The 16470-nt window shown below is 39.3% G+C and overlaps 3 protein-coding genes across 4 annotated transcripts in view; 2 read left to right on the plus strand and 1 right to left on the minus strand.

Annotated features, from left to right (window-relative positions):
* Window positions 1–10037, minus strand: part of TDRD9 (tudor domain containing 9) — a 71779-nt gene extending 61742 nt beyond the window's left edge. Inside the window, exon 1 of the mRNA XM_074542286.1 lies at window positions 9834–10037. Coding sequence (XP_074398387.1) covers window positions 9834–9985 — 152 coding nt within the window. The 5' untranslated portion in view covers window positions 9986–10037. The remainder of the gene's footprint in view (window positions 1–9833) is intronic.
* RD3L (RD3 like) lies at window positions 1738–4792 on the plus strand. 2 transcript variants are annotated; one of them, XM_005483284.3, is made up of 4 exons: window positions 1738–1930; window positions 2162–2253; window positions 2901–3206; window positions 4067–4792. In XM_005483284.3, the coding sequence occupies exons 3-4, from the start codon at window positions 2908–2910 to the stop codon at window positions 4350–4352; spliced, it is 585 nt and encodes a 194-aa protein (XP_005483341.2). In that variant the 5' UTR covers window positions 1738–1930; window positions 2162–2253; window positions 2901–2907; the 3' UTR covers window positions 4353–4792. The 2 variants fall into 2 exon arrangements, with proteins under 2 accessions (XP_005483341.2, XP_074398386.1); XM_074542285.1 differs by having other exon boundaries at window positions 2165–2253.
* Window positions 10038–11791: 1754 nt separating the features above from the next.
* ATP5MJ (ATP synthase membrane subunit j) lies at window positions 11792–16404 on the plus strand. Its single transcript, XM_074542296.1, has 4 exons — window positions 11792–11949; window positions 13576–13699; window positions 15343–15363; window positions 16218–16404. The coding sequence occupies exons 2-4, from the start codon at window positions 13576–13578 to the stop codon at window positions 16241–16243; spliced, it is 171 nt and encodes a 56-aa protein (XP_074398397.1). The 5' UTR covers window positions 11792–11949; the 3' UTR covers window positions 16244–16404.
* The last annotated feature ends 66 nt before the right edge of the window (window positions 16405–16470 follow it).

Below are 16470 nucleotides of genomic sequence, written 5' to 3' on the forward strand. Positions count from 1 at the left end.
TTGGAAAATCAAGAAGTAAATAGAACTGTGTATAATTTTTATTCAGGGTAAAAGAAAGCAACAGAATAAAGCCAGCACTACTACAGGAGCTGTTCTGCCACACACACCAGGGAATGCTCCTTGTTCTGACTGGGGATGCACAGAGCTGACCCCTGAGACATAATTAAGTTACTAATAAAGACAAACTTCACAGTGCATTTTAGAAAGAGACCCACTATCAGCCAAAGTCAAGCCAAAATTTTCACCCTGACACAGCACTTTAGATCCAGGATTACATTTAGAGACAGTGGGTAGAATTTTGACTCTTAACAAATTTTCCAGGGTTAACCATGGGCTACAAACTGCATAAACTACCATTGTAATTTTGAAGTCCAGTGTCCACAGCCAGCCCCACATAAGTAGCCATCTCTTCACACACCTGAACTGCATACAAAAGTAGAAGCAATAGAAATTTTCAGCTTCAATGCTCTCCTACCAATGGAAAAATAACACAATCCTCAGGATCCTGCCTTGAATCTTCAATGATGCAATCAAAGATTAGGTTGAAAAATAAAAGTTGTAGGTTTCTCATTTAATGACTTTGCACACCTTCCAGTATGCATCTCTAATTTGCAAAGACATGATAATGGTTTTACACTGTACAGCAGTTTACTTGCAGATTGATACAGTGGAAAAAAGTGGTGACATGTTAACTGTGCTGTAAAGGAGGTGGCAAGGAGCATTTTAATTTTATCTGAAAATCTGTCAGGACAGTTCTGTCATCATAAACCTAGCTCCCTTCCTTTTTCATAGTACCACATTCAATGCAATGTGAAAACCTTCCAGTTGAAGAGGATTAATACTGACATTTGAATTTTTCCAATGTATAAGTAGTATCAGCTTTAATAACAGCCATACACGTCATCCTTTATGTTGCATGACATCTAGAACAAATTTAGAGAACCTTTGTTCTCCCAACTGCTCAACACACCCGTGGAGGGGGAAAAACAGGGATGAAAAATACTTAAGAGGGGCACAGACAGTGGTTAGAAGAAGGGCAAGAAGAAAGGCAGTGTTTCTTACACCATGGCTACTGCTTAGATTAATAGCAAGAGACCGGATAACTGGAACGGAAAATGGCTCCTTCAGCGACCTTTAGGGCGCACAGTGCCATCCCCGGGAATGAGCCTTAAAAATGGACAGGATCAAAATATTCATCAAGGAAGCAAGGAGCAGGCAGCTGACAGCCACTTGAGAGAGAAGCAATGTCTATGGTAAGACAATTCTGGGCTTTTTAGATCAGTTTGACCTCAATTTGCATCTCCTTATCATTCTATTCCTTTAATTAGATTACAGTGTCTTTCATGGCAAACTGTAGGTGTTACAGTCTGGCTTCTTTAAACACATTTGAAATGTTAATTAAAAATGCTAACAGCTATGCACAGTAATGAAAATGTATAGAACCATGAGATTGATGAAATTCAGCTGGAAGAAACATTTAATGTAGCGACAAAATCCCGAGCAACTGTCAAATACCTCTCCTCTGTCAACACTCACTTAACAAAAGCTTTAGATGATCTTTACTAGAGAAAAACTATTCTTAGCTGTTTAAAAATGACAGCAGAACAGCCTGATCCCCCTCTAATGGGAGATAAGTCTTCCAGCATCTCAATGGCCTGAAAGTTTAGTTTGATGATAAAAGCAACATAGTTATTTTTAGCACTCTACGGGCATAAAAATACAGCTCTAAACTGTGACCTACAGCTATGCACAGCCAAGCATCACATCATACGACAGCCTTAACTTTAGCTACAAGCACGTCTGGAGTTGCTTCAGACTATCATTATTCATCTCACTACCAACAATACATTTGGATGGATTTAGCAACAAGCATTTGAAATTGTTACCATCTTTTTTCAAATTGCTGCCATCGGCAGAACTCAATTCAAAGGTAGGAGATCTTAATGGACTTGGGAGAAAGTATTTGAGAGACCATGTTAGGTTAAATGGATTACTGCTTCTCTCCAGTACAGAGGATGAAAAAGAACCTTAAAAGCAGAAAAACTTAAACTGTCATATTCAGTACAGAAAGTCATTTTTTCTGGGCACAGTTTGAGTAAATGAAAAAAAAAAAAAAAAAAGAAAACAGGAAAAAGAGAAAAAACCCCTTGTTTTCTTCCAGCAGTACCAAGAACCTGCAAACGGGATATGCTAGAATAAGAGACCTTCAAGCAAACTCACCTGAAACAACACTGTTAACAGACAACTGCTAAGGTAATTTATGTTATTTTATTCTAATTTGCATGCTTGTGTGTGCATGATTTGTGACAAAGTGCAAATTAGAAGTCTATTCTACCAGATTTCTGTCTCCAGATTATGTGAACAATAATTATAATATTTAAAATAAAAATTGATACATAAGTTATAAAACCAGATCAAGCAGAGTTTTAGCACTTTCCTAATTAATTAATTTCATTTTTAAATATATGTGTAAGTTCAAATTTTTGAGGTTTGGGGGTTTGTGTTTTGTTGGGATAGAGTGTTCTTATATAGCTGGGCTTTTTGTGAGGTTTGAGGGGTTTTGTGTTAACTTGCATGATGAGATTTAGGAGTTTCCTCGCTGTTTGTTTTTTAACTCATGTATACTATGGATAAAATATGAAATATTTCCAAGGTGACAGATATGTACTTTCAAATGCTGTGAATTCCACAGAGTATGCTAACTCAGAAAAGAGACAGGAAATATTGTAACATGAAAGACTTGACATATTTCATTATGGCCTGGTGATTTTGTACAGCAAACTATTCTAATGATTAATAAAGTTTCATTCAACCATTCAGTTCCTAAGAAAGAAGTCTACAGGTAAAAAGAACTAATCAGTTACATAGACAAGCAAAATTTTTTTTTTTCCTCTCCCCAGCTTAAAAATGCCACTTTTTGGCTGGATGAAATGGTCAAAGACTGATTCCTACAAATCCACAAGATGTCCTGGATCAGAAGTAGTTACAAAAACCCTGCTGAGAGAGTTGAAATGGCACCTGAAAGAGCGTGAAAGATTAGTGCAAGAGATTGAAAACGAACAAAAAGTCCAGAAACCTGGCATGGATTACAACTGGCTCAAGAACTACCAAAACCCTCAAGCAACAATTCCAGCTACTGAGCAACGGCAGCTTGAAGTGCTGTGCTCTCAAATCCAGCCCTGCCAAACAGGAACTGTTCTCAGCAGGTAATTGTTTCGTATTTCCCTCACTCCGAGTTCCCTAGCACAACTAAGATGTTTCTCTACCTAATCAAAGTTTGTATTTGGCTCGGCTCTTCCTAAGTGGCAATGACCAACAACTGGAGAGTGTTTTTACAGTTGTTTTAGGAATTAAATCTTCACTTGAATATGTTGTACTTGAAGGAAGTTTGAAATCAGGATTTTCCTGGTCTAATCCAAACAAAGGAAATCTCGTATGACCTTTCAATACTTCCCATATTTCCTGTTACTTATCCCTACTATTTATTAAATAGCAACCCAGGAACTAAAAATAAAAAAAAGGACTAATGAAATGCACCATTATGCAGAAACCCAGCCTTACTGTCTACAATACCAGAAAGCTTCTAAAAACTTGAAAATAAGTGTAAATTTAAAAAATTTTTAAAAATCTCTCCATGCATTTTATGAAGAAAAATTCTTCTATGCCTGCCTTTTAAGTACATTTTCTAGGGACTCAGAAACGACAGAACAAGTCCATTTGCCTTTTAAAGCCCAGAATACACCTAAGGGCAAAGTCAGTTTGAATCAAGTTACCCATATGGGCCAAAGAAGAAAAAAAATTAAATTAAAATTAAAAAAAAAAAAAAAGCCTATGCAATTACAACTGCTTTCAATCCACAATAGCTGGAGTACATCCAGTGCATTGTTAGAGCTCTTTTCCTCTTACAATCTTCTGGGGGAGGTGAGTGGGGAAATGTGACAGCAAGGAAAAAATGACACTAGAACTCAGGTCATTTCCTCCTTCCCCACCCCCAAATGACCAGAGAGGAAAGAGAAAAGTTTTCAGTGCCGATGATTAGATTTCAATTTTTGGGTTTTTTTCCTAGATTTCGGGAAGTTCTGGCAGAAAATGATGTTTTACCGTGGGAAATAGTCTACATATTCAAGCAAGTTTTAAAAGATTTTCTTACCACCATTGAGAGAGAAAACCAAGCAGAGCAGCTGGTAGATGCATGGAATACAAACTGCCCTGAACATTTTGGTCAGCGTGGTGACAGCTCCAAAGATGAAATCCCCACGGTCTCGAGTTATGTCGACAAAAACACACAAAGCATGTTTCCCACCTTCTCTCACAGAATCTGGAATCTACCCTACTACTACCCATCAAGTTAAGTTGGTTTGTGTTACTTTCAAAAAGTTATGTAGCCATCCACGTTCCTTTGTTGTAATTGCCATCCAGACACACAGGAGTAAGAAATGTGACATGCTCCCCTTTTTATTCCAAGTTCAGAAATTTAAATCCTTTGTATGGTAGGCAGTAACTTAGGTATCAACTCACCTTCTACCTTTATAGTTTCTTAAGAGTTGCTGTGTTTGAAGCCACCTTTTAAAAAAAATGTAGAAGTTTCTGAAAAAAAATCTGAGGCAGTTTAATTGTCAGCCATATAGAGCTAGAAGTATTTAAACGACAAAAAAAGATATTTTGAAACAGCATCAATCTACAGAGTGCTAGACAAAAAACTTCTGTGTTTGTCACATAGCTTTTAGGCTCTATGGGAACTTTATACTGTGTAAAAGAAATGGTTTAATATAAGATCAGTTAAATAAACTGGTAAATACTTTTTGGAGCTGAATAATTATTTAACTTCAAGCATAACTGCACGTAAACACTCACAGAACTCAGCTGCATGTACTATTTCTATGGTTTTTTTCTAAACTATGTTCAGCACATGCTGAAGTATGTGAAGGTGGACAGTTAAACAAAATCAGCAGATACTTAACAGCATTTAACAATGATCTACTCTTTTAAAAAATTATTGAATTATTTAATTTTAAATAGCCATTTTTCACTTGACTTACTTGTTCTGAAGCCCAAATTCTGCATTAAACCCTTAACATTTTGACCAAATCAGATGGTACCTCTCTAGAATAGCCGAGGAGTCAACAGATGATTTCCAACACACAAGGTGTTCATTCTAAATTTACACATAACAACATCTAATGTTTCTCAGCCACCATGATCTATCACTGTGGGTTCACCAAGTTTTACAAGATTAATCACATACATAGCAGTCACGGTCACAGCAGGCAATTAGAGCAGAAAATCAATGAAAACATATGCCAGAACTCAGCTGGCTACATTTCCAATTGTGCTCCCATCACTGTAACAAGTTTCTACATGTTTCATATAATGTCGTCTTCTCTGTATTTGCTTCTGATCTGCCTGCTGGATCAGAAAATGTGGGCAAGACTCACATGGCCCAATTCACAGAATACACTATTTCATAAACAAAACTGCTTCCTCTGGTATTTTCTTCAAACATACTGAAGAAGCCAATCAGATTTCATCAACTTGGTAACACAACTTTAAGGCATCTTACGCTCCACAGCAGTATCCTCCATTCCAGAAAAAGATTATTAATAATGCAAAATAAACTGGAGGAACAATTGGCACAATGATTTACTAAACACTTTTAAAACTTTTTTAAAATGGTTTTTAAAAGTCTTTGAAAAGCTTATTATATACAGAATATTTCACGTAGAAAAATAAAACATGAATAGTCACAGAAGATAAAACAATGAGAACTCCTACATCCACGTAAAGGACAAAGACTGGAGGACTAGAGCAAAAAACTTCCAACAGGTTTAAAAGAATAAAAGCTGCAGCTCAATACCAAAAGTAATTAGCCCCTCCATCTCCTACGAACTAAATACACAAAGCTTCATAGGGACATGCAAACTTCTTGTATCTGCACTCACAGCTGCTGTAAACTCTTTGCCCTCTTCTTGTCAGTTTGAGGATTAATAACAAAAACACTGTGCTGAACTTACTCAGCCCCACTGATGCAGCACAAGGAGCTGGAGATTCTCCTCCTGCAGTTCTAATCTAATCCCTGCATGAGGGCAGCAAGAGATTCAAACAAAGATTTTTCCACAGTGATCAATCTCTCACAAGTATTAAATATAAAGTACCTTTCCTACAGGAAGGAGGGTAGCAGGTGCTGAGTATTTAAAAGGCATTGGCAAGATTAATATTACTCTGAGAATTAACATTCGTAATGCTGGTTTCAGATGCCTTTGAAGTGGTCAAATGTGCAAGATTAGTGCAATGGCAATTCATGTAAGTTTATTTCTTAAAACAGCATCATCACAGCTCTCTATCTGAAAAATAAATAAAAAACCTCTAAAACTGCAGCTTCCAAATTTTCACTTAGGGAAAATGGAAGGGCAGTAACATGGAAGATCCACTTACCTTAACAATCATCAAAAATGAGTAGGGAAAACAAATAAACACAACAAGATAACCCCAGATACAACTTACCCATTATCCACACTCTGCAAACTTCAATTTAATTTTAACATGAGCAAATGCATTCTTCAATGTACAGAAAGAGGGACTATCAACTAGGCCAGATTCTAAAAGGCATTTGCTTCACAATAGTTTAAAAATATACACAGGCATCATAGCCAATTCAATGTTAAATCCCTATATAGTGCCAGGGAAATGCACAGAAAGGCTCACCTACTTTTATATGCATGTTTTAATCAGATTACTGCATCCAGTTCTAGTGTCTGCATTTGGGGGAGAAGGAGAAAGCAAAGGAGAACTACAGAAGGTACAGGAAAAAAATATCCAAAGGCTGAGAAATTGCCATCATCTAAAGACTCACTTTGGCTATTTTTTCAAATACTGAAATGTGGGGAACTTTGTGGAGTACAAACACTTCCCCCTGACCAAATTGTTATATACTCTCTCTAGTTAAAAAGCAGAGAAAAGCATAGAAAAAGCAACGGGGTAAGGGCAAGAGGCCAAACTAAAAATGTTGAATATATTTTAAAGAAATTTGTTAGATTTACCACAGCATGCTGCCAAGAAAATCTGTTCTTCAACTCAGCAGCTGACACGAGGCATTTGCTAGAATTATGCTTACCCTTGGAATTCAGCTACCTCAGACCAGTCACCACTACCACTGTCCAAGCAACTGCTTCCTTAAGTATTTTATATTTATGCCCTACACAGTTTGCATGAGATTTTCTAAAACTACATTGCTCCCTATACTGAGCCAGCAGGTATTTCTGCAGTAGGCAGGAGCCAACACAAACCACTCTGGGGACAGAAAGGTGACAGGCAGTAATTCCAAAGGACAGCAGCGTCTCCCACCTGCACAAGCATCAAGCAAAGCAAACAGCATGCAGTATTCCCAGCCAGTAATTCAGCTTCAAAAAGGTGCTAACTTGGTGAAACATACACCTATGAGATGAAAGAAATAAAAGGGATAATAAGCACCTTTTACACACTTAAGCCTTTAACTGTCCTCATGTGAACACAATTGTGTTGATACCAAAGAAAAATTTAAAGGTCTAAATTTCTTTTCTTTCAGTAAAACATAATAAAAGGAATTAAAAATGATTAAAAATTAATCAATGAATTGTTTAAGGACAGAAATTCCAGTCAGATTTTATGAAGTTTCTATTTCTACTACCTTTCCCCAACAACCTCAATTAGTAATACTGCTATTCTACAGGTAGTTCAGGAAGCAAAAGAATCTTAAAACCTTGGAAAATGAGGCATCATCGGTAAAGGAAGGAAACACATTCCACATGTCTTTTTAAGGGAGACACGAGGCTTTCAGATCTCATTAAACAATATCAGTAATGTTTCTGTAAAGTATTATTACACACACTCGTGTGCAATAACACACCTATTATTACCAATCTGGTATTAAACCCACACATTCTTACATATAAATTTAGACAAACCTGGTAGGCAGAAAAGCGTCCATCAGTAATTATACATCCAGTTTCAAATGAACATAAATAAGGGCTTGAAAAATCCGATTAACTTTGGTTTTGTCTTTCCCAATAAACAAAAAAAGAATTTTGAAGGAATTAGACAATTATGCTACAAGCAGTCTCAACAAATGAGGAAAAATTATTTTGTTTTCAGCTCCTCAAACTTTCTGAAGAAGTCAGTGAACAAAATACAAGCATTTCCTTTGAAATGCTTAAATCTAAATCTCCTATAGACTTCAAGTTTTGCAAAAACACTCCAAATGCAAGCACACTCCCAGAGCTGTGAAACAGAAGTATGCATGAAAACAAGACACGCCTAAGCAAACACAGCTTCTCACACAGATTCCCTCCATTTTGTGGCAGGACAGACACACACCTATCATCTGTGCTCAAAGGTTTTATAGCTATTGTTAAGAAATTCTGTCCACACTCACACAAGTGGTCATTTAAGATGCATATCACTTCTGTCCAACTCAGACATGGGAAAAAAAAAAATTATAAAACCAAACCTGTAAAAACAACTGCTGCCAAATTCACAATCAGGTTATCTGCTAAGACTTGTGAGTGGAAAGAGCTTTCTGTCCAACCAAAAATACAGATACGCCTCTGCCTAGTCACACAAGGCTTGATCAATCATGCTTATTCCTCGTGTGTACAGAAAATACACAAAATAGATCTTGTAGCTTAGTACTCAGTTGGGTTAAAGAGTCAAACACTTCATAAATACTACAGAAATGTTACTATCACCAAAATAAAGACTGAAAAGTCAAAAACATCTTGCTTGATGCATCACGTTCACAGAAATAACTTAAAAGAAGTGTAAAATTTTGTCTGGTCACTTCTGGAAAACCTTAACTAATTACACAAAGCCCAGTAGGTCTCAGTCAGCCATTCAGAGCACCGAAAGATAAAAGGCAATAGATATTCTGAGGTGCCAGTTTTGTCCTTCACTTGAAGCAGACAGAAACACTGCTAGCCTCAACAGTCTCTGCTGAAATACCAGACTACTTGATATCAAAATGTTACACAAAAAGTTCACTCTTTCTCAGGTGCCAATGTACACCTTTTAAGATAAATACACCTTCCTGAAATACAGCAACCTCTACTGCTGCGCAACACACACGGAAAAATAAAACCCGAAACATTCACTCTGGAGTGTATGCCCCGTTCATCGTGAAAATACCACATGGAAGTGCACACAAAACACTTTCCTTTAGTAACCACAGTTACACTGCCACACTTGCTCTAAACACCAAGATTATTATCTACTGCCACAGTCCAGGCACCATCCAGGGGAAAGCAGGTTTTGATTTCAAAACTCCAGTGAAAAGCAAATGTACCTGGCTGCTCTGCGGACACACGTACACTTGTCGTTGCATGTAAACTCTGCAATCTGAGAATGACCTATAAAGAACAATACGTCGATATACCTCTGACTTGCTTTACTCTGGTGACTTAAATGATTCCATAGGTCACGACAGCAACGAACTTGTGAATCTCACTTATCACTTGCCACTGATAAAATTTTAAGTTAATGCAGAATAACTGAGTCCTTTCCAGTAAGTTCTACAGTTTTTTCAACAGGACTAGGTGCGGCTGCACTTCAGAGAAAGTAAACTCTACATGCAACAAACACATCTGGTGATGACGGAGACAACAGACCTAAGCAGCAAATCGGAAAACAACATTAAATATTAGGCGCAAAAAAACCGCATCAGCAACAAACGCTACCGGGGGTGTTAGACCGGAGTCCAAGAGCAGGGGAGCCAGAAGAGACTGCCCTGGCTCTGGGGAATGCCCGGGGCACCCAGCACGATGGAGCGAGGCCATCAGAACAGCGGCCCGGGGCCCCGCACTCACCCCGCAGCCGTCAGCGGTTCCTGGGCGGGATGGCGGGGAAAAGCGCCAGGGCGGCCGACCCGCGCCTCCTCGCCCAGGAGCTCGACGGCGGTGATGGCCCCGCCGACGGTGAACCAGTCCCGGCTCCGGCCCTCGGGGAGCTTCCGCAGCATGGCGAGGAAGGCAGCCCAGGCACGCGGTACGGCCGCCGCCCTTCCCAGCCCAGCCCGGGCACACCCAGCCCAGCCCGGGCACACCCAGCCGCCCCCCGCGGCACCGGCACCGCCCCGCCCCGGCGGCAGCGCGGGCTGCTTCCCTTCGCACGCAATGCACCTGGAGCTGCTCGCCGAGTTCCTCTAAACCAGCCCCCAACATTTATTAAAGCCTTCCTTAGAAAGGCAGGACATGCAGATGCAAACCAGAAGTATAAGCAGGGTCGAACACTAAGGCCTACCATCCCTACTGGATAAATTTCAAAAGAAGAATAAGAATTAAGATAAACGTGTCTGTTGAACTTCCCTTTCATGCTGTCATCCTCTCTTCTCAAATAACTGCAAACATCTGTGTATAATTGGTTTTCATTATTTATCTGATTAAACAAATCTGAACACACGGTAGACCCTTACTTTCTCTAATAGGATTTATCATCTCCACACTGAGTACCTGCTCCAGTGGCTGCTTTAGAACTGTTCCTCTCAAGCAAATACAAATCTAGGATATAGATAGAGACATATGTATACCACAGCCTCTGGCTGCTTAATGTATCAGCCTCAAAATCCTAAATTAAAGAAAGAAGGGGACTTTCCTCACTAAAATATCAAAAGGTTTTTAAAGTTTTAAATGAAAGAGATGACATTCATGCAGTATTTTGACATATGTTCCTATATTAAATGCAAAAAACGCCCATGTAAGATCCAAGCAGTCTTGTTTGCCCTGTGTGACAAAGCTCATATATAGCAAATCTATACACCTGCAGATTATGTAAATCACTCACAGGAAAAATAAATGCAGTCTGTGATCCCACTAAAGCATTTTAACACACACTATAAAGGTCGGAGCTCTGCTTTCCTTTCACAGCCTCGGGAGGCCTGGGTGGTCATTCCCCTCTCACCCCACAGAACAATGCTTGAGCACAGGCATTGTTGGAATTCCAGTCACTCTGTCCTTCCCGCACCTGGAGGAAACGTGCAAAGCACGTTGGTGCTTCAGACTTCATCATTATGGCCCAGCGGGTGCCTCCCACTCCTCCAGGACAAGCCGTTCCCTGAGGGACACAGGGAACTGCATAGACTGACAGGCCCTTCCCGGCATTGTCCTGACACCGCACCTGCTGTGCTTGCTCTTGGGAAGCAGGACTGAACTGAAGATCTACACTGGAGGAGCATTGCCAGCCGATCAAAGGGGATGGTCCTGCCCCTATGCTCAGCCTAGGGGAGGGGAATGTGGAGTTTTGGGGAATGTGGAGTTTTGTGTCCAGTTCTGTGCTCCTCAGTACGAGAGGGACGTGAAGCTCCTGGAGCAGGTCCAGTGGAGGACAACAGATAATGACTGGGAGCCTGCAGCATCTCTCTTATGAAAAAAGGCGGAAAGAGTCTTTCAGGGCCTGAACAGCCTACAGAAAAGACAACTGAGAGGGGACCTCATCAGTGTATATAAAAATCTAAAGGAAGGGTGGCAAGAGGATGGAGCCAGGCTCTTCTCGGTGGTGCCGAGCGATAGAACAAGAGGCAATGGGCAGAAACTGATGCATAGGAAGTTCCACCTGAACATGAGGAAGAACTTCACTGTGCAGTGACCATGCACTGGAACAGGTTGCCCAGAGAGAGTGTGGAGTCTGTCTCACTGGAGATATTAAAGAACCATCTGGATGCAATCCTGTGCCACGTGCTCTGAGATGACCCCGCTCGGTCAGGGAGGTTGTTCCAGGTGTTCGCTGCGGTCCCTTCCCGCCTGACCTATTCCGTGAATCCGAGGGCAGCGGGGCTGGCACCGCCGCGGTGTGAGGCAGCTCCGGTCCTCCACGGCCGTAGGGGGCGCTGCCGCCCCCGCCCGCCGCGCGTCCTTTCCCGGCGCGCCCCGCGGCGGCAGCGGACCCGTCCCCGTTCCCGAGTGTGACCTTCGCCGCTCCCCTGGCACGGTGGGTCTGGGCCCGGCGAGCCCGGCTGGGTCCTGGCGGGCACCACTCGGGAGTGTCTCGGGTGGGGGCAGCGCTAGTTCAGCCTGGGAAGGGAAGAAGGGAGAAAGGGAGCGCGGCCCGCGGCGCTGGAACTTCGCCGTTACCCTCCCGCCCCCGTGCAGCCGCTCGGGGCTCGGGTGGTTGTCCCGGGCTGCGGAGGGTTGTGCCGGGAGGTCAAGGAGACAGCAAACACAGCGTTGTTCCGGGTAGATAGCAGGGAAAAAAATACTCAGAACGGTATCGCGGCCGCACAGGCCCTGGGGAAAGGTCTCTGCCAGGCTTCGGTGTTAAATGGAAATAGCACCGCTTATTCCCTATGTTCTGTAGCGATGGGGAAATCTTCCCTTCCTGCTCTATTCAGTCTCCTTGTTTGTTAGTATATCTTGATATTCTGCTGTAGCAGAGTAACTGTTTGTGTTCCACTGTTTATCTGAAACTACAAACGCTGGAAATTTAGGTGAGCAGCGTCCTTAATGCAGTGTCGTTAATAGTATTGGTGAAGGGACAAAGGTGTTTCAGGAACTTTTGCCACAATCATAAATTACTGAAATGACTGTCCAAAAACAAATGTAAGTGTGGGTTTGTCTGTAACTATATACGAATTGCCTCAAAGTTGCTTTAATTCTTTAAGAAACACGTGGATTTTCCAGTTGTCTTGACGGGGCTGCCCTTGCACCCTCTCCTCCTAGAGAGGAGATGCTTGAGCAGACGATGTTTTCCATTTAATAACAGCAGATAAATGAGCATTACCTCAGAGAAGTTAACTTTGCTTTTCTTTCCTGGGTCTCTGGTTTACCATATGCTGTGTATAGCTGATTTTATTGGGTTGTAATAAGCGTCAATAGTGACTATTGAGTGTGCATAAAACCTGGGGTATCTCAGGGCAGTGTGGTGCAAATGTGAACTAACATTTATGGGAGTTAGGATGAGCTTTTTTTAAAACCTCCTCCACAGTTTTCTCTTTGTCTTACAAAGCTGCATGGAAAGGAATAAACTGCCAACACTGACAGGCTTCTTGCTCTTGGGGCATATTTTGAAAGTCAAATAGTCATGATAAAGCATGAATTCATTAGCTTAACATCATTTATGTTGCTATTTTGAGTAGAAATTAACATGCTAGAAGAGACAGCTGCGAGGGAGGGAGGTTAAATTGGTAGTGCAAGGATGGAGCCTCTCTGGCTTGTCTGGAATGAGATTTCCTCCTAAGGGAATCTGGAAACTTTAGGAAAAAACTGTCACTGATAGGCAGAGAGAAATCTATCTGCTGCTGCTCTGTAAATCTTCTGTTGACTCATCTTTTAACCTTTTTTTTTTTTTTTTTTTTTTTTTTTTTTTTTTTTTTGTTAGCCCATAAATTTTAACCTTAACTCTCAGTTTTCATTTCTTTCCTTTGGAATAAGTACTTTGGCATGCTTGGGGATTTTTTAAACCTGTAAACTGCTGCTGATGTGCATTAGGAGTGTGTGTGTATACATAAAGATAGATTTATATATATATATATGTGTATGTCTGTATGTATGTTAAAAGTCCAGCAGGTAAGAATACATCTGCAAAAGTTAAAATGACAACACTTTTTATAAATTTCAGATGGTGCAAGCCATGATTCCAAAGGCATTGAAACCCATGAGATTCTACTTTTCTACTGTGTATCAAGAAATATGGGTTGGTGTAGCATTAACAGCTTATGCCTACTACAAGATTTCCTATGGGGGTAAGTCACACATTACAGTCTTTTTTATACAAGAGAATATCCACAGCTGGAATCAAGTCACTGAAAATAGCCAGCAAGTAAGAAATTAACATTCTTCCTTAGGGTCAGGTCTTTCCTATAATAATTGAGGTGTTTTAAATGCTGATTGTAGATGGTTGCACAAAAATACTCAAAAGTCAGTGTAACTGTGCTTAAATTATGAAGATTGGGTAATGCAGGTATTGGTTTTTAAAATGCAGAGTTAACTTACTTACTCTTGATTTTGAAAAAAAAGTTGTTTTAAAAAGGTTTTCTCACATGAACATGTGAAAGTGTAATTTGGGCTGATGGCACTTCTAAATGAGAGCTGCATCACTGAACATGAGAATGTGTGTTACTTGGTGACACTGGATGACTTTCTCAGAGAAACAGAAAATCTAATGTAAAAATAATAAATTTGAATGGGCCAAGTCCCTTAAAGCAGAAGGGTACAAGAGATTATAGTGTTTTAAAGGTCCTGTTTGTCAATTTAGGCTACGCTCAATAAATCCCAAACCCTTTATTGGGTGTTGTGAGCAATGAAGTGTTGTAAGTTAGATAAAGGAGCCCCTTGCTATGGCAGCAGCAGAGATACTACCTCACTATTTCTCTAGCTTTGTCCAAATCATGTGTACCATTCCAAAACTGATACACTGCACTTAAAAGTTTAAGTAAATATAATTAGTTGATCTTAATGGCTACTTAATGACTATTAAGTAAATATGAGTAGTTGAGGTAGACAGGAAGGAAAAAAAAAGTTTTAACTTTTGTTTTAACCTTTTATTTCAAGGAGAGTTCAAAATGGACAGACTGTTTCAAGCTTGTTTTCATGTCATGCTACATTAATTAATGACCTGACGTAGATTTTTGAGGGCCAAAAAACTTGGGTAAATGGCAACTATGACGAGCTTTATTTGAAAGGGAAAATAGTTTTTAATCACTGTAGCCCTTTGTGCACTTTGGGGGATAGTTTTGCAAATAATATATGGAATTACAGAAGAGTATGTTGTAGGATAAATCAGATTGGAAGGGACCTCTTGAGCTCACCTTGTCCAAACCAGTGCTTGAAGCAGTTAGATCCCAGTTAGATGAGGTTACTTATTACCTCATTCATAATTTAAGTGAGTATTTCCAAGGATGGAGATTGTACAATTTTTTATAACAGTCTTCCTTAGGAAGAAATTTGTTTTCATCATTGTCACCCAGTGTTTTAGGAGAACAATTACAATGCTAATGTAAAATACAAAGGAAAATTTTAAAGCCGATGTTTCACTTCAGTTTACATCCATATCTTGTGTGTGTATATACCTATATATTATTATTATGTAAAATTATATTACATTATATTATGTAAAATAGTAAAATTGCATAAAAGTTTATTTTGAATTATAATAGAAATCTTGATGACTATAATTTCTAAATGCATGGAGTGTTGGTTAATTAAAAACAACTTTTAAAAATCAATATAAAGTTTGCAGAAATGTACCATGGAAAGTACATATTGTACACTTTCAATTTTTGTTTAACCTAATAATAAGCTAATTAAAATTTATCTATGAAAATAAATAGGAAATATATTTTTAATTGTCATTGTTCAGCTTTTTGTTTTTTCTTTTTTTCCCCAGGCAAAAAATCATCAGCAAGCAGTAAGTATTAGATATCTAATACCTTGATATAATTTTTAAATAAGTAAAGTAAAAATCAGTTCAGAATATTTTACATTAGATAAATTTTGGTCTTAAGTTAGAGATATAGCAAATGTTTAAAGACTACTTCAAAATAAGTAATATTGGTTGTATTGATAATTTTATGACTTCGAAACATCTGTGGATCTGCACATAAATAATCTTTTGTGTAGATTTAAGGAGTAAAATAGAAATTCTATACCTTGACTGTGTGGGCAAGGAATTTTTTGAAATAGAAGTAACAACCATTTAATGGAATTACTTAAACCAGCATGATTTCAAGACTGTTTTTACTGTCAAGAAACTAGAAAGTACAAACTTGTGATTTGAATTTGTATCTTTATAAAGTAGTGTTTAGATATTTATGGACAGTTTGTTCTGACATCACACTGGAGTTGATTTTTTCATGACCTGCTGTATCTCAGTTCATTTTCTGCACCATGAGAGAGAACCCATTTGCTCACAGTTGAATTTTACGTGCAAACATTATTTACATTTTGAAATGTGCAATAAAAGAAAATACTGCCTAGTACTAGACTTAAAATAATAGTGTAAATAAACTTCAGTTCTGGAAGAACCATAACAAAACCAAGGAAGAATGGGTGTTAACTGTAATAGGGCTTTAAAACTTGCAAAAGAGAAATTTTAATATTTGCTACATTTACTGATGTACATATTCTGAGGGTAGTGTTTTATTTGAATAGCCAATTCTTGTGCTCAGATATGAGTACAATTGTCAATTCTAGGACCTGCAGTACATTCCTGAATTGATTTGCTTTACTGTTTGAACAGCCTAAATTGTGTCTTTGTTTCAGAGTCCTCTGGTTCTGGCCATCATTAAAGCATCTCTTCTCTTCCTGGAATATGAATTTGGTGGTTCATCGTTTCTACTGCAAATGAAGGGAGTTACAACCACAGGGAAATGAATACCTGATCCATCTGCTGTAATTGGAAAAAGAATAAATCCATTGAGCAAAAAATAATTAAAGATGTTGGACAATATATGCTGGAGTGCAGTGCTAACCTAATTTTTAGAACAAGCTTCTACAGTTCTAAGTAGCATGCTAA

Source organism: Zonotrichia albicollis, chromosome 6, assembly GCF_047830755.1.
Source record: "Zonotrichia albicollis isolate bZonAlb1 chromosome 6, bZonAlb1.hap1, whole genome shotgun sequence".
Taxonomy (NCBI): Eukaryota; Metazoa; Chordata; class Aves; order Passeriformes; family Passerellidae; genus Zonotrichia; species Zonotrichia albicollis.

Excerpts from the sequence above, each read along its gene's own strand:
- RD3L (XM_005483284.3), top strand. The coding sequence starts at position 2,908 with ATGCCACTTTTTGGCTGGATGAAATGGTCAAAGACTGATTCCTACAAA. Across the intron at positions 3,207-4,066 it reads ACAGGAACTGTTCTCAGCAG|ATTTCGGGAAGTTCTGGCAG; the intron begins GTAATTGTTTCG and ends TTTTTTTCCTAG.
- ATP5MJ (XM_074542296.1), top strand. The coding sequence starts at position 13,576 with ATGGTGCAAGCCATGATTCCAAAGGCATTGAAACCCATGAGATTCTAC. Across the intron at positions 13,700-15,342 it reads CTACAAGATTTCCTATGGGG|GCAAAAAATCATCAGCAAGC; the intron begins GTAAGTCACACA and ends TTTTTTCCCCAG. Across the intron at positions 15,364-16,217 it reads CAAAAAATCATCAGCAAGCA|AGTCCTCTGGTTCTGGCCAT; the intron begins GTAAGTATTAGA and ends TCTTTGTTTCAG.